The 23,151-nt window shown below is 44.6% G+C and overlaps 1 protein-coding gene across 3 annotated transcripts in view; it reads right to left on the bottom strand.

Moving 5' to 3' along the window:
- Positions 1-23,151, bottom strand: part of lrp4 (low density lipoprotein receptor-related protein 4) — a 234,348-nt gene that overhangs the window by 71,972 nt on the left and 139,225 nt on the right. For all 3 annotated transcript variants that reach the window (XM_029638670.2, XM_029638669.2, XM_029638671.2), the window contains exons 3-6: positions 14,081-14,197; positions 5,063-5,176; positions 4,743-4,859; positions 1,813-1,941 (exon numbers count right to left, since the gene is read on the bottom strand). In XM_029638670.2, coding sequence (XP_029494530.1) covers positions 1,813-1,941; positions 4,743-4,859; positions 5,063-5,176; positions 14,081-14,197 — 477 coding nt within the window. The remainder of the gene's footprint in view (positions 1-1,812; positions 1,942-4,742; positions 4,860-5,062; positions 5,177-14,080; positions 14,198-23,151) is intronic.

Raw genomic sequence — 23,151 nt, forward strand, 5'->3', positions numbered from 1 at the left:
GCATCGTCTGTGGCCCTATTTGGGCGGTAAGCAAATTGGAGTGGGTCTAGGGTGTCAGGTAGGGTGGAGGTGATATGGTCCTTGACTAGACTCTCAAAGCACTTCACATGATGACGGAAGTGAGTGCTACGGGGCGGTAGTCGTTTAGCTCAGCTACCTTAGCTTTCTTGGGAACAGGAATAATGGTGGCCCTCTTGAAGCATGTGGGAACAACAGACTGGGATAGGGATTGATTGAATATGTCCGTAAACACACCAGCCAGCTGGTCTGCGCATGCTCTGAGGGCGCGGCTGGGGATGCCGTCTGGGCCTGCAGCCTTGCGAGGGTTGACACGTTGAAATGTTTTCCTCACGTCGGCTGCAGTGAAGGAGAGTCCGCATGTTTTAGTTGCGGGCAGTGTCAGTGGCACTGTATTGTCCTCAAAGCGGACAAAAAAGTTATTTAGTCTGCCTGGGAGCAAGACATCCTGGTCCGTGACGGTGCTGGTTTGCTTTTTGTAATCCGTGATTGACGGTAGACGCTGCCACATACCTCTTGTGTCTGAGCCGTTGAATTGAGATTCTACTTTGTCTCTATACTGACGCTTAGCTTGTTTGATTGCCTTGCGGAGGGAATAGTTACACTGTTTGTATTCGGTCATGTTTCCAGTCACCTTGCCCTGATTAAAAGCAGTGGTTCGCGCTTTCAGTTTCACGCGAATGCTGCCATCAATCCACGGTTTCTGGATTGGGAATGTTTTAATTGTTGCTATGGGAACAACATCTTCAACGCACGTTCTAATGAACTCGCACACAGAATCAGCGTATTTGTCAATGTTGTCGTCTGACGCAATACGGAACATATCCCAGTCCACGTGATGGAAGCAGTCTTGGAGTGTGGAATCAGATTGGTCGGACCAGCGTTGAACAGACCTCAGCGCGGGAGCTTCTTGTTTTAGTTTCTGTCTGTAGGCAGGGATCAGCAAAATGGAGTCGTGGTCAGCTTTTCCGAAAGGAGGGCGGGGCAGGGCCTTATATGCGTCGCGGAAGTTGGAATAGCAATGATCCAAGGTTTTTCCAGCCCTGGTTGCGCAATCGATATGCTGATAAAATTTAGGGAGTCTTGTTTTCAGATTAGCCTTGTTAAAATCCACAGCTACAATGAATGCAGCCTCCGGATATATGGATTCCAGTTTGCAAAGAGTCAAATAAAGTTCGTTCAGAGCCATCGATGTGTCTGCTTGGGGGGGAAGAGAATTCCCTTGGTAGATAATGTGGTCTACATTTGATTGTGAGGAATTCTAAATCAGGTGAACAGAAGGACTTGAGTTCCTGTATGTTGTTATGATCACACCACGTAGGGTGGGCAAACAATCAAAACCTTATTTTGAACCAAATGTTGCTATTGCGATTTGACTTATGATTTAGAGCAAAACACTTGGGTGAAATGTTGGAATCATGGAAATAGAATGACTTTAAATAGTGTTCTTTGACACAAAAATGAATAGGAGTGAAAACAGCATTGTTGGCCATTGGCCATGCAGACTGAACGTAAGTGTCTTGTGGTTGAAGAATGTGCTCCTTGAGTGACAGGGGGTGGGGCTAGGTTTGGAGAGAGAGTGAGCGGAAAGAGATGACTCATGTAGCGAAGTAAACTATAAAAATGGACATTAAACACTGCGTATCACATTTAACAAACCAAACATTCAAATACCGTTATAGAAGGTAAAGTAAAAACCTAAACCAGTCCATGCATCAATACCGGTATATTGTAAAATACAGCCTGCAGATGTTAATGATTAGCCACCTGAATCCGATGTGTGTGTGTACTTACAGCAGTCGGACTCATCAGACCAGTCTCCACAGTCGTCATCTCCGTCACAGTGGTAAATGTCCAGAATACAGCGTCCGTACGCACATTGGAACTCTTCAACACTACAAGTGGCCGTCATTACATCAGATGCTACAGAGAGAGAGAGAGAGAGAAAGGTACATATTTAATACACATTCTCTTTCACCCCCAAACTTTTCTGTCATAAACTATAAAGACAGTGTGTGCTTCTGATGTAACAGTATAGCTTTCGTCCCCTCGCCCGACCCGGGCACATCAACAACAGTCACCCACGAAGCATCGTTACCCATCGCGCCACAAAAGCAGTGGCCCATGCAAAGCAAGGGGAACAACTACTTCAGGTCTCAGAGCGAGTGACGTCACCGATTGAAACGCTATTAGCGCACACCACCGCTAACTAGCTAGCCATTTCACATCGGTTACACTCACCCCCCTTTTGACCTCCTCCTTTTCTGCAGAAACCAATGACCCGGGTCAACAGCATCAATGTAACAGTCCGTCCCCTCGCCCCGGGATCGAACCAGGGACCCTCTGCACACATAAACAACTGACACCCACGAAGCATCGTTACCCATTGCGCCACAAAAGCCGCAGTCCTTGCAGAGCAAGGGGAACAACTACCACAGGTCTCAGAGCGAGTGACGTCACCGATTGAAACGCTATTAGCGCGCACCACCGCTAACTAGCTAGCCATTTCACATTGGCTACACTGACATTCAGTTTGTTTTACACTAGGGCAGTCAAAATAGGTCAGGGATGAGGATAATTTGGAGAAGTTGGGAATGTTGACACACACCCCCTTGACAACAAAGGGAAGATAAGGCTCGGCGTGTACAGTCGTGGCCGAAAGTTTTGAGAATGACACAAATATACATTTTCACAAATCAGTTTGTATGAATGGCAATTTGCATATACTCCAGAATGTTATGAACAGTGATCAGATGAATTGCAATTAATTGCAAAGTCCCTCTTTGCCATGCAAATTAACTGAATCCCTAAAAACATTTCCACTGCATTTCAGCCCTGCCAAAAAAGGACCAGCTGACATCATGTCAGTGATTCTCTCGTTAACACAGGTGTGAGTGTTGACGAGGACAAGGCTGGAGATCACTCTGTCATGCTGATTGAGTTCAAATAACAGACTGGAAGCTTCAAAAGGAGGGTGGTGCTTGGAATCATTGTTCTTTCTCTGTCAATCATGGTTACCTGCAAGGAAACATGTGCTGTCATCATTGCTCTGCACAAAAAGGGCTTCACAGGCAAGGATATTGCTGCCAGTAAGATTGCACCTAAATCAACTATTTATCGGATCATCAAGAACTTCGAGAGAGGTTCAATTGTTGTGAAGAAGGCTTCAGGGTGCCCAAGAAAGTCCAGCAAGCGCCAAGACCGTCTCCTAAAGTTGATTCAGCTGCGGGATCGAGGCACCACCAGTACAGAGCAGGCAGGTGTGAGTGCATCTGCACGCACAGTGAGGCGAAGACTTTTGGAGGATGGCCTGGTGTCAAGAAGGGCAGCAAAGAAGCCACTTCTCTCCAGGAAAAACATCAGGGACAGACTGATATTCTGCAAAAGGTACAGGGATTGGACTGCTGAGGACTGGGGTAAAGTCATTTTCTCTGATTAATCCCCTTTCCGATTGTTTGGGGCATCCGGAAAAAAGCATGTCCGGAGAAGACAAGGCGACAGTAAAGCATCCTGAGACCATTCATGTGTGGGGTTGCTTCTCAGCCAAGGGAGTGGGCTCAATCACAGTTTTGCCTAAGAACACAGCCATGAATAAAGAACGGTACCAACACATCCTCCGAGAGCAACTTCTCCCAATCATCCAGGAACAGTTCGGTGACAAACAATGCATTTTCCAGCATGATGGAGCACCTTGCCATAAGGCAAAAGTGATAACTAAGTGGCTCGGGGAACAAAACATCAATATTTTGGGTCCATGACCAGGGAACTCCCCAGACCTTAGTCCCATTGAGAACCTGTGGTCAATCCTCAAGAGGCTGGTGGACAAACAAAAACCCACCAATTCTGACAAACTCCAAGCATTGATTATGCAAGAATGGGCTGCCATCAGTCAGGATGTGGCACAGTAGTTAGTTGACAGCATGCCAGGGCAGATTGTAGAGGTCTTGAAAAAGAAGGGTTAACACTGCAAATAGTGACTCTTTGCATCAACTTCATGTAATTGTCAATAAAAGCCTTTGACACTGATGAAATGCTTGTAATTATACTTCAGTATTCCATAGTAACGTCTGACAAAAATATCTAAAGACACTGAAGCAGCAAACTTTGTGGAAATTAATATTTGTGTCATTCTCAAAACTTTTGGCCACGACTGTACACCAGGCCCTTTGAAATCCTGCTGCCAATCCTTTATCTATACTATTGAAATCCCCCTCGCCAGAGAGAGAGAAGAGAGAATGAGGACACACGTACAGTACGTGTCTCAGGGGGTGTTGGGATATGCAAAAATACGAGTCTGATGGTCCTTAATACTGAATAGTGTCTGTTCCAGGTGTGTAGGAGTCAAAATAAGAATACTGGAAGAGATGGAGACCCACACACTGTAGAAAAAGGAATACTTTCAAAACTGAGGCTTGAATGCAATTACTAAAACATCATGGTGGCTGAAAAAAATCATAGTGCATAAATGAAAAGTGAAAACAAAAACGTTTTAGCAGAAACGTTTGTGCTTTGTTTTCACCTTTCATTTATGCACTGATGATGTTTTGGGCATCAGGATGTTTTAATAAATATTTTTATTTTGTGTTTAAGCTTTAGTTTTGGATTAATTCTTCAGTTTTGGATTTATTCCTCTTGTGACAGTGTCATGGTCTCCATCTCTTGTCCATGTGTGAAACAGGACAAATATAACACACACACACACACACACACACAGGGCAACTCACGGCAGTTTTCCTCGTCTGATCCGTCCTTGCAGTCAGTGTCTCCATCACAGTACCAGTGTTCAGCAATGCAGCTCCCATCTGTACAGCGAAACTCCTTATCGGAACACTTACGCATGTCTGTGTGAGAGAGTGAGTGTGAGTGAGTGAGTGAGATAGTGGGGAGAAAGAGAGAGAAAGTAAGAGAGAGGGAAAGAGAGATATTGAGTTATTAAAGTCAACGGATTGAGTTGTGACAAAGACAATAACTTTCTGAATATATGTGTATACTGTAGGAGTGAATGTATGGTGTGTATGTGTGTGTTTGTGCATGTGTAGCTCACCACACAGCTCGTCACTGTTATCCCCACAGTCATTGTCCCCATCACAGTGCCACAGGCTGCGGATGCAGTAGCCGTTCTGACAATGGAACTCATCCTCTTCACACTCTCTAGGAGCTACAGACAAAGAGAGAGAGACAGGATGTCAATGAAAGGACAAATCCCACAAACAACATCCTATACACCACTTGTATGATGTACAAGTGTGCACGCACCGCATGCTCACACACAACAGCTTAGTAACATTTCTCTTACATTCATACAGAGAAAAGTAGCTGTCTATTAACCTCCAGTGGACAACCTCCCATCAAATCAAAGTTTATTTGTCACATGCGCCGAATACACCACGTATTGACCTTACAGTGAAATGCTTACTTACAATTCCTTAACCAACAATGCATAGTCTTATGGCTTGCGGGGTAAAAGCTGTTGAGAAGCCTTTTAGTCCTAGACTTTGCGCTCCGGTCTATGACTGGGGTGGCTGGAGTCATTGCCCATTTTTAGGGCCTTCCTCTGACATCGCCTGGTACAAAGGTCCTGGATGGCAGGCAGCTAAGCCCCAGTGATATACTGGGCCTTGCAGTCGAAGGCTGAGCAGTTGCTGTACCAAGCAGTGTTGGAACCAGTCAGGATGCTCTCGATGTTGCTGCTGTAGAACCTTTTGAGGATCTGAGGACCAATTCCAAATCTTTTTAGTTTCCTGAGGGGGAATAGGCTAGGGAATAGGGAATAGTGCCCTCCGGTTGCATTTGTGTTCTTGACCACAGGGACTATGGTGGTCTGCTTAAAACATGTTGGTATTACAGACTCAATCAGGGACATGTTGAAAATGTCAGTGAAGACACTTGCCAGTTGGTCAGCACATGCCCGGAGCAACTGTCCTGGTAATCCGTCTGGCCCAGCGGCCTTGTGAATGTTGGGCAGCTCGCGGCTGTGCATCCCTTTGTAGTCTGTAATTGTTTGCAGGCCTTGCCACATCCGACGAGCATCGGACCGGTGTAGTACAATTCAATCTTAGTCCTGTATTGGCGCTTTGCCTGTTTGATGGTTTGTCTGAGGACGTAGCAGGATTTCTTATAAGCTTTCGGGTTAGAGTGCCGCTCCTTGAAGGTGGCAGCTCTACACTTTGGCTCAGTAGGGATGTTGCCTATAATCCATGGTTTCTGGTTGGGGTATGTACGTACAGTCACTGTGGGGATGACGTCATTGATGCACTTATTGATGAAGCCAGTTACTAATGTGGTGTACTGCTCAATGCCATCGGAGGAATCCCGGAACATATTCCAGTCTGTGCTAGCAAAACAGTCCTGTAGCTTAGCATCAGCATCATCTGACCACTTCTTTATTGACCGAGTCACTGGTGCCTTCAACTTTAGTTTTTGCTTGTAAACAGGAATCAGGAGGATGGAATTATGGTCAGATTTTCCAAATGGGAGGCGAGGGAGAGCTTTGTATGCGTCTCTGTGTGTGGTGTAAAGGTGGTCTAGAGTTTTTTTTCCCTCTGGATGCACATTTAACATGCTGATAGAAATTAGTTAAGACTGATTTCAGTTTCCCTGCATTAAAGTCCCGGCCACTAGGAGTGCCACCTCTGGGTGGGTGTTTTCATGTTTGCTTATTTCCTTATACAGAGTGCGGTCTTAGTGCCAGCATCCGTCTGTGGTGGTAAATAAACAAACAGCCCCAAAAAATATAGATGAAAACTTTCTTGGGAAATTTTGTGCTCTACAGCTTATCATGACATACTCTACTTCAGGCGAGCAAAATCTAGAGACTTCCTTAGATTTCGTGCACCAGCTGTTATATTATATATATATATATATATATATACACAGACCTTGTTCCCTCGTGCTGTTCTATCTAGCTGGTGCAGCGTACATCCCACCAGCTGAATGTTATCCATGTCGTCATTCAGCCATGATTTGGTGAAACATATGATATTACAGTTTTTGATGTCCCGTTGATTGGATATTCGTGATCGTACCTCATCTATCTTTGGCAAGTAATATTGATGGTAAAGGCAGATTCCCCACTCGCCGTCGGCGGATCCTTACAAGGCACCTCACCCTGTGTCCTCTATACCTGCGTCACTTTCTCCTACCAATGACGGGGATATTGGCCTTGTCGGGTGTCTGAAGTACATCCTGTGCGTCTTTCTTGTTGCAGAAACAAATCTTTGTCTCATCCGAGGTGAGTGATCGCTGACCTGATATCCAGAAGCTTTTTATTTACGTAAGATACGGTGGCAGAAACATAATGTACAAAATTAGGTTACAAATAACGTGAAAAAACCCACATAATAGCACAATTGGTTAGGCGCCCGTAAAACGGCTGCCATTTCTTCCACCGCCATCTTCACACTGATGGTTAACCTCTGATCTAAAATACATTGTCATATCCAGCACAACAACCCCCCCAAAACCTCCTTACAATAATTTATCTGATGTTATCATTAGTTCCACTTACTAGCTCTCTTAGGCCTACAACAATAGTCCTGGCTAAAGGAGGGACAGGTAAACAGGTTAGTATCAGAAGGAAGTACCATGATTTCTGCCTGAATAGCCCCAGACCGGGGGTGATATATTATTTCAAGCATGTTGTTTGTGTGCGTGTGTGTGTGTGAGGGGGTTGCTGCCTTAGAAGGTTAACTAATTATGAAATCTACCTCAATTATACATGGACTGCGAATAAAATACATACAGAGGCTCAGTCAAAGAAATCCACTTACAAATGTGACGGCAGTTCAGCGGAGTGGAAAGACAGGAAAAAAGGGACGGCCGCAGAAATGTTTGAGGATAAAATTCGTATTTTTCATTGAGACTGTACTTCCTACCTCAGTGACTATTGCGACGGAACGTGACCCATATCTACTACCTCTCATCTCTTTCTCTTGTTTTCTCACACACAGGTATCCTGTTGCTTTATGACCCAACAGAGTCCTCAGAACAGAAAAGACGAGATATATTCGTATTTTTATTGAAGATTACTCTCACCCCTCTCCTATTCAGATGCAACAGAGTAGGAGAAGGACCCGGAACGGGAGCACAAGACAAAGCTAGCCCCTAGATTAGTCTTTAAACTACAAGTCTATTGCTGAATCTCATTCCAAAAACTCACTTGGCACATTTAGTAGAATTTAATTGAATCACTCATCTGTCTCCCTCTTTTCCTCCCTCTAATTCCTAAGCCAGAAAGTTCAGAAGTCACGTGTCCTTAGGCAGATCATCAGTCAGAGAGCGGGCAGAGGTTAGAGATGAAAGGTCACTGTGATTCATTACCAGGGTCATTATGCATTGAGGTGTGTTTGTGTGTGTGTAAAAAAAAAAATAAAAAAAAATATATTCATTTTATAACTCCTTTTTTCCTTGAGTATTACCTATGCATTTTCAGGATTTGCCTTCCCTCCTTGCCCCTGCCTGCCTTGCATCATCCTCTCATCCCATGAATTGACATAGAAAAGAGCAGAAGTTGTGAACAATCCAATCAGACTCCAGTCCTACCTACCTACCTACCTACCTACAGGTTATAAAAAAGAGCAGAAGCTCTGAATAGTATTTTAACCTAGGTCTGGTGTATGATAACACTGTGGATATGTAGTTATGGGTGTTCTGCTGAATGTTTGACAAACAAACAAAAACATGAAATGAACGTAGGAACACACACCCATACCGGCACACACACACACACACACACACACACACACACACACGTCTCTTTTTCCAGTTTTGTTGTCTGAAACATTGACAAGTCGCTAAGCTCAAGTGGAGCATGACGGATTCTTCCCTGTCTTTCTCCTTTCTCTTCCCCTTCTCTCTTTAAATAATGGAATAAAACAACAACAGTGGTGGGAAAGAAACTAGGGAGGGAGACAGAAAGACAGAGAAAAAGGCCTGAAATAATAAGTAGGCCGAGGAGCGACGGAGGGGGAAATTTACAGGGCTGGGGTAAGAAGATGAAAAATTAATGGCTGGCTCACGGCAGACGGACCCCCCATCAGGATGGGATTCTACGTCTGGCTCCTGAAATATGGGTCAGACAGGAGAGAGGGAAGCAGGGAATGAGAGAATCGGAGCGAGCGAAATAGCGAGAGAGAGAAAATCAGAGAAAGAGAATCAGAGAGAAAGAAAGCCCACCTCTATACAGAGTTATCTGGGGGAAAAACAAGGGAACGAGAGAATCTGAGAAAGAGAGAGAGCTTACCTCCATCTAACGAGTAATTTAGAAAAAAAGGATGAACTGAGGTACAAGCTGGCAGGGTTAGCTTGGATCAATTACATCTCCAGAAATTCAGGAAATTCAAACCATGGAGTTGGAAATTAATCGTACCAAGTGTCTCATTCCGATCTATGTGGTGATCTCTGATAATGACTTAATGGGTGCAGAGGTGTGTAGACTGAAATCTATCTCAACCACAGGGTACTTATTGTGACACATTATTGTAATAGACAGTTGTGAATGTGTGTGTGCAAGCACAACCTTATAAATCCCTTTAAGCATTTAAACATATTTAAATTAATCCAGAACATTATTTTGAAGGCTCCCTCAAGAGCCATAGTATAGTTGAAATAATTTCCCGGCATACATTTCCACTCACTACACAGGGTATATAGCAGTATGATCAGGCCAATGGAAATACTCAGCCTCTACATGGATTATATTGGACACTTTCAACCCAGTGAGTCACTCTGGATCAAAGCAGTTGGACAAAGTCTTCATTTAGACTGACCACTAACTACATCTCAACCCAGAAACAACTCCGACACTGACAGCTGGAGTGGATAGGGAAACATCAGTGCCATGTGTATGGCTGCTTCCCAAATGGCACCCAATTCCATAGGGCTCTGCTCAAAAGTAGTGCACCAAATAGGGAATAGGGTGCCATTTGGGATGAAGCATATAAGTACATGTAAGTATAAATATGCACCAATTCCTGACATGTGTAAGTACATGGCGATATAAATATGAGTGTATAAATACACACACTACCACTCTCTCAATGCCTTTCTACTGCTGCCAGCCAGCTGAAGCCTTTTCCAGTTTCTTTCCCCGGCACGTGCACACACATGCATACACAAATGCACACACACACCCAGGCAACAGGAGGAAGCATGTGAACGGTAAGGTAAAAGGTAATCCTCAGAGTCAGGTGTGGTTGCCATGGGAGCAGTGACCTCCCTAATGGGAGTGTGTGTGTGTGTGTGTGTATATGTCACTACGAAAACTGTGTGTGTGTATGTATATGTCACTACACACACACACACACACACACACACACACACACACACACACACACCGTATTGGAAGAAAAGGTTCCATATCAGTGGATATCTTTACATTACATGTTTATGATATTCTAGAGCATACAGACCATTTCCAATAATATCTAAATTGTATTTGTCACATGCGCCGAATACAACAGGTAGACCTTACAGTGAAATGCTTACTTATAAGCCCTTAACCAGCAATGCAGTTGAAAAAAAATACCTATAAAAATAGAAGTAAAAAAAAGACTGATAAGTAAAACTGATTTAAGTTTCCCTGCATTAAAGTCCTAGGCTACTAGGAGTGCTGCCTCTGGGTGAGCGTTTTCTTGTTTGCTTATGGCGGAATAAAGCTCATTCAATGCTGTCTTAGTGCCAGCCTCTGACTGTGGTGGTATGTAAACAGCTACAAAGAATACAGATGAAAACTCTCTCGGCAGGTAGTGTGGTCTACAGCTTATCATGAGAAATTCTACCTCAGGTGAGCAATAGCTTGAGATTTCCTTAGATATCGTGCACCAGCTGTTGTTTACAAAAACACATAGACCACCGCCTCTTGTCTTGCCAGACGCCGCTGTTCTATCCTGCCGGTACATCGTATAACCTGCCAACTGTATGTTGATGTTGTCGTCGTTCAGCCATGAAGCATAAGATGTTATAGTTTTTAATGTCCGGTTGGTAGTTTAATCTTCCTCGTAACTAGGCAATTTTATTGTCCAAAGATTGAACGTTTGCTAACAGAATGAAGGGAAGTTGGGGTTTATTCGATCGCCTGTGAATTCTCAGAAGGCAGCCAGACCTTCAGCCCCTCTTCCTCCGCCTCCTCTTTACGCAGATCACGGGGATCGGGGCCTGTTCCCAGGGAAGCAGAGTATCCTTCACGTCGGGCTCGTCAGAGTCATGAAAGGAAAAAGAGGATTCTGCTAGTCCGTGGTGAGTAATCGCAGTCCTGATGTCTAGAAGTTATAAGAGACGGTAGCGGTAACATTTATGTACAAAATAAGTAAAATAATAAGTTACAAACAACGCAAGTAAACGAACAAAAAAACAAATCGGCTGGGGGCACGTAAAACGCCTGCTATCTTCTCCGGCGCCATCCTGCGTCTGCCATCCTCTGACTTGCCTTGTTGATAGTGTTAAGGCAGAGCATTATTATGGTGAGACTTCTCCCCATTTTAGCTACTGTTGTACCAATATGTTTTCACCATGACAGTTTACTACAATCCAAGATTATTCCAAGCAGTTTAGTCACCTCAAGTTGCTCAATTTCCACATTATTCATTATGAGACATAGTTGAGGTTTCGTGAATGATTTCTCCCAAATACAATGCTTGCTTTCTTGCTACACATTGCGAAACGAACTGCAGCTCTTTGTTAAGTGTTGCAATAATTTTAGTTGCTGTAGTAGTTGACGTTACTCAAAGCCAGTGGCATGTCTTAACAAAAGACTCCACTATGCAAGTAATCATTTCAATAGAATGTTAATGTCACTACGAAAACTGTCGACAGACCGGCTCGATTCGGTCTTGTGTAGCAAAATTTGAAATTGTGTTTTTTACATTTGATAAAAGTAGAGACTTGGAGCTAGAAAATGGTATACCATATTCTACGGTTGAGGAACAATGGGAAAGTAATTCTGATTTGAAAGTTGTTAAAGTTGTAACCTCACTTTTGAGAAAATGGTCTTTGAATGTTTTGGTACTACTACTGGAAAGCTCTTCTTTGTCTTCACCCATTCAGCATCGTTCACACCCTCTTAAGCTTTAGCCCCACCCATCTCTTTAAGGGTTGATCTGAGCGTTCTGTCCTAACAACAGTAGTTGTTGGCTAGCTTGCTAGCTATTTCCAGACACAAATGAGAGAACAGCTCACTGACCATTTTACTCACCCTAGCAGAGCTGGTTAGGCTATTTTTATGTTATCCAGAGCGTTGGTGACTGCAACTATGCTGTCGGCAACAATTTATGCTTTTTTTTGCCAACGTTTACTGACACCGGCCATATTCATCAGGTGTTGAGCGTTCGTAACTTTTTACTAGCTGACTAGCAAAATCAATGATGAGACCTTCATGCTGGGTCTTTTGAAAAATGGCGGGTGGGGAAGCAAAACCTACTGAGTGATAGTGAAAGAGGGAGATAAGCCGTGTGGAGAAACTGCTTTTTTCACCCGATCTGTCCAACTTATCACCTCTAAAATGTCAATAAAACACTATAAAGTGTTTATATAATGTGTCATAACATGCCTACTTGAAGGTTTGTGTTGAATTTGAATCAGGTTTTTTAGGGAGGTGCTAAAGTTATCTTCTGAAGTAAACAGCTGCTGTAGCAGCTTTTGAGAGTCATGATGGCTGGCAGTGATGATGCAACAAATTTATACATTCAGTTGTACAATTGACTAAGTATCCCCCTTTACTCTGTCCCTGTCCCTTTCTTGTTTTTAATCTGAGAGTAGCGCTACACCTGGTGGAGAGAGGCTGTACGACACAGAATGAGTTGCATTATGCGCACTGTACGTTACATCATGACACGTCACAATTTACTGTACAGCGTCAGAGGGGTCCGTTTTCTCTATCGGGCCATAAACATGTCAATCAACGCTTGAATAGAAACATAGTTCACACCCTGGATTTTGATGCCAACACAGTCGCTACAGTCCCAATTGTTTTCATTGCAGCCTTGTTTGAATGCCACAATTACCCAAATTTGTACGGAATGGGGTTAGTCAACAGTAAAGGCTAACTGGTAGCCTAGCTAGCAAACAAATAATGACATTGCTATTTTTTTTACCCCCTATCAAGCTATGTGGTGACAGTTAATGTTTTAAAAAGTTTAGCCGTATTTTGTATTACAGGTTAATATAAGCTTGCTGGCTAATTAAGTAACTTGGCTAGCTAGCTTGTTCTCGTCATGAAGGAAGCAGGTAGAGTAGCTACCTTGTGGTATGGTTAGTGAAATGACAATATTTTCTTTCAATATCGACACAATATTGATTCATGATTTATGCATTGACAGTTTGAAGTGGATCACAGACCAACACTACCACCACGTTGGGTCTGGACTGCGAGGGACCGAGGCTGACGACCAAATCTTGACCCATCATATCCATCGTCTATAACAAACAGGGCGGTCCCTTTTATCAGACATACAAGGATGAATATTACATATCATGTATGGATAACCATTGATTTTTATAAATGTTTTATTATACAGATACCTGCTGGGGTGGCAGGTAGCCTAGTGGTTAGAGTGTTGGACTAGTAACTGAAAGGTTGCAAGATCGAATCCCCGAGCTGACAAGGTAAAAATCTGTCGTTCTACCACTGAACAAGGCAGTTAAACCCACTGTTCCTAGGCCATCATTGAAAATAAGAATTTGTTCTTAACTGACCTGACTAGTTAAATAAAGGTAAAAATAAATAAATAAATTGATCAGGTAATGACTACAGGTATGAGACATTTCTGAAAGTATGTGGATTTGTCCATGCCCAAGTATAAAGGCTTAGATATGTCAGCATGTTGACACATATCCTTCCCGGAGTACAGATATGTAAGCGTGCATCAGGTGTGTGTCTTACACGTATCTCACCCCAGATATCTCCCTGCACTCACATGGTAGGAGGAAGATTTCTGAGGTCAGGACTGGATGCATGTAGAATTGTTTTATTTAACCTTCATTTAACTAGGCCAGTCAGTTAAGAACAAATTCTTATTTTCAATGACGGCCTACAGAAATTGTGCGTTTGTGTGTGTGTGAGACTTACGACAGTCCTGTTCGTCGGAGTCATCCTCACAGTCGTTGTCCCCGTCACACACCCAGGAGCGGCGGATACACTTCCCATTGTCACAGTGGAAGTCCAGTGGAGAGCAGGTGGGCAGCACTACAGAGGAAAACACCAGCCATTAACACAGTCGAAGCAAAGCACGAGCATACACACACAAATGCATGATACCAAACATGGCCCCATGGTCACAGCCAATACACAGAGTATACAAATGACATAGACTGTCCAGGTGAATCCAGGTGAATTCTAGGATCCCTTATTGATGTTACTTGATAAATCCACTTCAATCAGTATAGATGAAGGGGAGGAGACAGGTTAAAGAAGGATTTTTAAGCATTGAGACAATTGAGACATGGATTGTGTATATGTGCCAGTCAGAGGGAGAATGGGCAAGACAAAAGGCAGGCACACCGGCATGTGTCAAGAACTGCAACACTGCTGGGTTTTTCACGCTCAACAGTTTTCTCTATGTATAAGGAATGGTCCTCCGCACAAAAGGACATCCAGCCAACTTTGCACAACGGTGGGAAGCATTGGAGTCAACATGGGCCAGCATCCCTGTGGAACGCCCATGACACATTGTAGAATCCATGCCCCAACAAAGACAGAGACAGAATGAGAACAGAAAGTATAGGAAATAAGCAAAGACAAGGTGATGGCAGGGAAATACAATGGATGGAGGGGAGGTTGGTTATTTATTATCCTCCATATCCTATTCTATGTGTCCATTCCCTGAGTCCAGTACTCAGTGCATTCCTCACTAACTGCATATCCGCTGAGTCTGCTGTACCTATCGCAGAATGACTGGCTCTTTGTCATCAACATATAATGAAATTACCAAGGAGAGGGGGAGGAAGAGGAGGAGGAGGAAGAAGCAGAAGAGTTATCTTTCTTGTGGGCCTTCCGGCCACTAATATATACACACAAACACACACACGTACATGCCTGTTGATATGAAGTATGAAATATTGACCGTCCAACATGGACTACATGAAAAATGCATGACTTCACTGATTAAAGCAGCCCATGCGGCAGCCAGCTATGAAGTCTGAACTGACTGAGTGAAGTAAGAATGAATAATGTGTGTGTGTGTGTGTCAGAGGCATTATGGAGTAACTGGGTGAAGAAAACCCCACTGACCCATATAGTCCTGTATGGGTCCTGTATTATTAACAGAGAGAGAAAAAGAGAAAGAAAGAGACAGAGACAGAGAGAGAGAGAGACAGAGAGAGAGAGAGAGAGAGAGAGAGACAGAAGAGAAGAAATTGGAAATACAGACATTGTCATCCTACAAAAACATGGTATAAAGGAGACGGACCCACTGGTAGCCCTCTAAGTTAAGAGCTGGTAGTCCCATCCACCAAACTACCAGGTGTGAAACAGGGAAGAGACAGTGGGTATGCTAACGTGGTATAGAACAGACCTAACCCACTCTATTAAATTAGTTAAAAGAGGAACATTTTACATCTGGCGAGAAATTAATAAGGAAATTATCTCATCAGACAAAAATGTCCTCATGTGTGCTACCTACATCCCCCCAATAGAATCCCCATACTTTAACGATGACAGCTTCTCTATCCTAGAGGGGGTGGAGAAGGGACTGTGGCGACATAAATTCCAGAACTGGACAAGAACCCTCAGCACACAGGGGAACAAAAACCTACCTGGAGGGGATAACATTCCCTCCCCCACATGTCCCCGCCTGGACACAACTATGACAACATAAACAAAAACTGGTCACAAAACCTGCAGCTTCACAGGAGAGCTGTGTGAATGTAAAACATGTTTTGTTTGTTGCAAAATGCGTTTTTTGGCAGAAATGCCTTTTCAAACAAGTGAACTTTTATGTGGCTTAATAACAAACGTGTACGCCATCTGTAAATACGAATACAACTCTTAAATTACAAGCCTCGTTGGTTAAGCCACAGAAAAAGCCAGCAACCTTCCCACTAGCCATGATTGGCTGAGATAATGAGTGGGCTGGACATGCCGAGAGAGGATTGGTCTGCCATATAGAAGGCTTCCGTCTATTTGAGCTGGTCAGTCTGTGTTGGTAATGATGTCGAACGCAGCTTTTAAAATATACACTGCTCAAAAAAATAAAGGGAACACTTAAACAACACAATGTAACTCCAAGTCAATCACACTTCTGTGAAATCGAACTGTCCACTTAGGAAGCAACACTGATTGATAATACATGTCACATGCTGTTGTGCAAATGGAATAGACAACAGGTGGAAATTATAGGAAATTACACCCCCAATAAAGGAGTGGTTCTGTAGGTGGGGACCACAGACCACTTCTCAGTTCCTGTGCTTCCTGGCTGGTGTTTTGGTCACTTTTGAATGCTGGCGGTGCTTTCACTCTAGTGGTAGCATGAGACGGAGTCTACAACCCACACAAGTGGCTCAGGTAGTGCAGCTCCTCCAGGATGGGACATCAATGCGAGCTGTGGCAAGAAGGTTTGCTGTGTCTGTCAGTGTAGTGTCCAGAGCATGGAGGCGCTACCAGGAGACAGGCCAGTACATCAGGAGATGTGGATTCCTGTGTTTTACTTGCTATATTGTATTTACTTTGCCACCATGGCCTTTTTTGCCTTTACCTCCCTTCTCACCTCATTTGCTCACATTGTATATAGACTTGTTTATACTGTATTATTGACTGTATGTTTGTTTTACTCCATGTGTAACTCTGTGTCGTTGTATCTGTCAAACTGCTTTGCTTTATCTTGGCCAGGTCGCAATTGTAAATGAGAACTTGTTCTCAACTTGCCTACCTGGTTAAATAAAGGTGAAATAAATAACAACCCAGCAGCAGGACCGCTACCTCCACATTTGTGCAAGGAGGAGCACTGCCAGAGCCCTGCAAAATGACCTCCAGCAGGCCACAAATGTGCATGTCTCTGCTCAAACGATCAGAAACAGACTCCAAGAGGGTGGTATGAGGGCCCGACATCCACAGGTGGGGGTTGTGCTTACAGCCCAACACCGTGCAGGACGTTTTTCATTTGCCAGAGAACACCAAGATTGGCAAATTCGCCGCTGGCGCCCTGTGCTCTTCACAGATGAAAGCAGGTTCACACTGAGCACATGTGACAGACGTGACAGTCTAGAGACGCCGTGGAGAACGTTCTGCTGCCTGCAACATCCTCCAGCATGACCGGTTTGGCGGTGGGTCAGTCATGGTGTGGGGTGGCATTTCTTTGGGGGGCCGCACAGCCCTCCATGTGCTCGCCAGAGAAAGCCTGACTGCCATTAGGTACCGAGATGAGATCCTCAGACCCCTTGTGAGACCATATGCTGGTGCGGTTGGCCCTGGGTTCCTCCTAATGCAAGACAATGCTAGCCCTCATGTGGCTGGAGTGCAGCAGTTCCTGCAAAAGGAAGGCATTGATGCTATGGACTGGCCCGCCCGTTCCCCAGACCTGAATCCAATTGAGCACATCTGGGTCATCATGTCTCGCTCCATCCACCAATGCCACGTTGCACTACAGACTGTCCAGGAGTTGGCGGATGCTTTAGTCCAGGTCTGGGAGGAGATCCCTCAGGAGACCATCCGCCACCTCATCAGGAGCATGCCCAGGCGTTGTAGGGAGGTCATACAGGCACATGGAGGCCACACACACTACTGAGCCTCATTTTGACATGTTTTAAGGACATTACATCAAAGTTGGATCAGCCTGTAGTGTGGTTTTCCACTTTAATTTTGAGTGTGACTCCAAATCCAGACCCTCCATGGGTTGATAATTTTGATTTCCATTGATCATTTTTGTGTGATTTTGTTGTCAGCACATTTGACTATGTAAAGAAAAAAGTATTTAATAAGAATATTTCATTCATTCAGATCTAGGATGTGTTATTTTAGTGTTCCCTTTATTTTTTTGAGCAGTGTATATATGTATATATATAGTGTAGTGGAGCTGCATAGCTAAGTGTTGCTCTCCACTCTCTGGAAGATCACGTTTTGAAATCAGTGGAATTAGAGTATGATAGCTAAAGAGATGGAAACATGAACACACTCCTAGTGCCATACTTCCGGCGCCGAAAGAGATGGCCGCCTCGCTTCGCATTCCTAGGAAACTATGCAGTTTTTGTTTTTTTACGTGTTATTTCTTACATTGGTACCCCAGGTCATCTTAGGTTTCATTACATACAGTCGAGAAGAACTACTGAATATAAGAGCAGCGTCAACTCACCATCAGTACGACCAAGAATATGACTTTCCCGAAGCGGATCCTGTGTCCTGCCTTTCACCCAGGACAACGGAATGGATCCCAGCCGGCGACCCAAAACAACGACTTCGTAAAAGAGGGAAACGAAGCGGTCTTCTGGTCAGACTCCGGAGACGGGCACATCGCGCACCACTCCCTAGCATACTTCTCGCCAACGTCCAGTCTCTTGACAACAAGGTTGATGAAATCCGAGCAAGGGTAGCATTCCAGAGGGACATCAGAGACTGTAACATTCTTTGCTTCACGGAAACATGGCCCACCCGAGAGACGCTATCAGAGTCGGTGCAGCCAGCTGGTTTCTCCACGCATCGCGCCGACAGAAACAAACATCTTTCTGGTAAGAAGAGGGGTGGGGGCGTATGCTTTATGGTTAACGAGACGCGGTGTGGTCACAACAACATACAGGAACTCAAGTCCTTCTGTTCACCTGATTTAGAATTCCTCACAATCAAATGTCGACCGCATTATCTACCAAGGGAATTCTCTTCGATTATAATCACAGCCGTATATATTCCCCCCCAAGCAGACACATCGATGGCTCTGAACAAACTTTATTTGACTCTTTGCAAACTGGAATCCACATATCCTGAGGCTGCATTCATTGTAGCTGGGGATTTTAACAAGGCTAATCTGAAAACAAGACTCCCTAAATTGTATCAGCATATCGATTGCGCAACCAGGGCTGGTAAAACCTTGGATCATTCCATCACGTGGACTGGGATATGTTTCGTATTGCGTCAAACAACAACATTGACGAATACGCTGATTCGGTGAGCGAGTTCATTAGAACGTGCGTTGAAGATGTCGTTCCCATAGCAACGATTAAAACATTCCCAAACCAGAAACCGTGGATTGATGGCAGCATTTGCGTGAAACTGAAAGCGTGAACCACTGCTTTTAATCAGGGCAAGGTGACCGGAAACATGACTGAATACAAACAGTGTAGCTATTCCCTCCACAAGGCAATCAAACAAGCTAAGCGTCAGTATAGAGACAAAGTAGAATCGCAATTCAACGGCTCAGACACGAGAGGTATGTGGCAGGGTCTACAGTCAATCGCGGATTACAAAAAGAAACCCAGCCCAGTCACGGACCAGGATGTCTTGCTCCCAGGCAGACTAAATAACTTTTTTGCCCGCTTTGAGGACAATACAGTGCCACTGACACGGCCCGCAACCAAAACATGCGGACTCTCCTTCACTGCAGCCGAGGTGAGTAAAACATTTAAACGTGTTAACCCTCGCAAGGCTGCAGGCCCAGACGGCATCCCCAGCCGCGCCCTCAGAGCATGCGCAGACCTGCTGGCTGGTGTGTTTACGGACATATTCAATCAATCCTTATCCCAGTCTGCTGTTCCCACATGCTTCAAGAGGGCCACCATTGTTCCTGTTCCCAAGAAAGCTAAGGTAACTGAGCTAAACGACTACCGCCCCGTAGCACTCACCCCACAAGGGTGCGTTCTGAGTTCTCTCCTGTACTCCCTGTTCACCCACGACTGCGTGGCCACGCACGCCTCCAACTCAATCATCAAGTTTGTGGACGACACAACAATGGTAGGCTTGATTACCAACAACGACGAGACGGCCTACAGGGAGGAGGTGAGGGCCCTCGGAGTGTGGTGTCAGGAAAATAACCTCACACTCAACGTCAATAAAACTAAGGAGATGATTGTGGACTTCACAAAACAGCAGAGGGAACGCCCCCCTTTCCACATCGATGGGACAGTAGTGGAGAGGGTAGTAAGTTTTAAGTTCCTCGGCGTACACATCACAGACAAACTGGATTGGTCCACCCACACAGACAGCATCGTGAAGAAGGCGCAACAGAGCCTCTTCAACCTCAGGAGGCTGAAGAAATTCGGCTTGTCACCAAAAGCACTCACAAACTTCTACAGATGCACAATCGAGAGCATCCTGTCGGGCTGTATCACCGCCTGGTACGGCAACTACTCCGCCCGCAACCGTAAGGCTCCCCAGAGGGTAGTGAGGTCTGCACAACGCATCACCGGGGGCAAACTACCTGCCCTCCAGGACACCTACACCACCCGATGTCACAGGAAGGCCATAAAGATCATCAAGGACAACAACCACCCGAGCCACTGCATGTTCACCCCGCTAACATCCAGAAGGCGAGGTCAGTACAGGTGCATCAAAGCTGGGACCGAGAGACTGAAAAACAGCTTCTATCTCAAGGCCATCAGACTGTTAAACAGCCACTACTAACATTGAGTGGCTGCTGCCAACACACTGACTCAACTCCAGCCACTTTAATAATGGGAATTGATGTAAAATATATCACTAGCCACTTTAAACAATGCTATTTAATATAATGTTTACATACCCTACATTATTCACCTCATATGTATACGTATATACTGTACTCTATATCATCTACTACATATTTATGTAATACATGTCTCACTAGCCACTTTAAACTATGCCACTTTGTTTACATACCCTACATTAATCATCTCATATGTATATACTGTACTCGATACCATCTACTGCATCTTGCCTATGCCGCTCTGTACCATCACTCATTCATATATCTTTATGTACATATTCTTTATCCCTTACACTTGTGTGTATAAGGTAGTAGTTTTGGAATTGTTAGTTAGATTACTTGTTGGTTATTACTGCATTGTCGGAACTAGAAGCACAAGCTTTTTGCTACACTCACATTAACATCTGCTAACCATGTGTATGTGACAAATACATTTTATTTTATTTGAACAACGGACTCGAGAAATAAGCTCATCAACTGCGTCTGCAGCAGACGTGATACCCTCTGTCATGGCATTGAAACGCCTGCTCAACAAAACTGCCAACACAGACCGTGGGGTTAAACGTACAAAAGTCCTCGAGGCTGTGAACAAGCGATTCGGTGGCATTCTCTCTGAGCCTCTTTACTGTATTACTTTCAAAGTCTGTACCCAAACAATTTGAGCTTCTACTTCTAAAAATGCACCTTTCCAGAAACAAGTTTCTCACTGTTGCCGCTTGCTATAGTCCTCCCTCTGCCCCCAGCGGTGCCCTCGATACTATATGTGAACTGATTGCCCCCCATCTATCTTCTGAGCTCGTGCTACTAGGTGACCTAAACTGGGACATAGTTAACACCCCGGCCATCCTACAAACTAAGCTTGATGCCCTCAATCTCACACAAATTATCAATGAACCTACCAGGTACAACACCAAATCAGTAAACATTGGCACCCTCATAGATGTCATCCTAACTAATTCGCCCTCCAAATACACCTCTGCTGTTTACAATCAAGATCTCAGCGATCACTGCCTCATTGCCTGCATCCGTAATGGGTCTGAGACCAAACGACCACCCCTCATCACTGTCAAACGCTCCCTGAAACACTTCTGTGAACAGGCCTTTCTAATCGACCTGGCCGGGGTATCCTGGAATGACATTGACCACATCCCGTCAGTAGATGATGCCTGGCTATTCTTTAAAAGTGCATTCCTCACCATCTTAAATAAGCATGCCCCTCTCAAAAAATGTAGAACTAGGAATAGATATAGTCCTTGGTTCACGCCAGACCTGTCTGCCCTTGACCATGCATTAGCATCGAATAGCCCCCGTGATAGGCAACTTTTCAGGGAAATTAGGAACCAATATACATAGGCAGTTAGAAAAGCTAAGGAAAGCTTTTTCAAACAGAAATGTGCATCCTGTAGTACTAACTCAAAAAAGTTCTGGGACACTGTAAAGTCCATGGAGAATAAAAGCACCTCCTCCCAGCTGCTCACTGCTCTGAGGCTAGGAAACATTGTGTCCACCGATATATCTACAATAATTGAGAATTTCAATAAGTATTTCTCTAAGGCTGGCCATGCTTTCCACATGGCTACCCCTACCCCGGTCAACTGCCCGGCACCCTCCACAGCAACCCGCCAAAGCCCCCACCATTTCTCCTTTACCCAAATCCAGATAGCCGATGTTCTGAAAGAGCTGCAAATCTGGACCCCTACAAATCAGCCGGGCTAGACAATCTGGACCCTCTCTTTCTAAAATTGTCTGCCGAAATTGTTGAAACCCCTATTACTAGCCTGTTCAACCTCTCTTTCGTATCGTCTGAGATTCCCAAAGATTGGAAAGCTGCCGCGGTCATCCCCCTCTTCAAAGGGGGTGACACTCTAGACCCAAATTGCTACAGACCTATATCTATCCTACCCTGTCTTTCTAAGGTCTTCGAAAGCCAAGTTAACAAACAGATTACTGACCATTTCGAATCCCACCATACCTTCTCCGCTATGCAATCTGATTTCAGAGCTGGTCATGGGTGCACCTCAGCCACGCTCAAGGTTCTAAACGACATCATAACCACCATCGATAAGAGACATTACTGTGCAGCCGTATTCATCGACCTGGCCAAGGCTTTCGACTCTGTCAATCACAACATTCTTATTGGCAGACTCGACAGCCTTGGTTTCTCAAATGATTGCCTCGCCTGGTTTACCAACTACTTCTCTGATAGAGTTCAGTGTGTCAAATCGGAGGGCCTGTTGTCTGGACCTCTGACAGTCTCTATGGGTGTGCCACAGGGTTCAATTCTCGGGCCGACTCTCTTTTCTGTATACATCAATGATGTTGCTCTTGCTGCTGGTGATTCTCTGATCCACCTCTACGCAGACAACACCATTCTGTATACTTTCTGGCCCCTCCTTGGACCCTGTGTTAACTAACCTCCAGACGAGCTTCAATGCCATACAACTCTCCTTCCGTGGCCTCCAACTGCTCTTAAACGCAAGTAAAACTAAATGCAATCTTTTCAATCGATCGCTGCCCGCACCTGCTCGCCCGTCCA

The sequence above is a fragment of the Oncorhynchus nerka genome, linkage group LG27 (assembly GCF_034236695.1).
Source record: "Oncorhynchus nerka isolate Pitt River linkage group LG27, Oner_Uvic_2.0, whole genome shotgun sequence".
NCBI lineage: Eukaryota > Metazoa > Chordata > Actinopteri > Salmoniformes > Salmonidae > Oncorhynchus > Oncorhynchus nerka.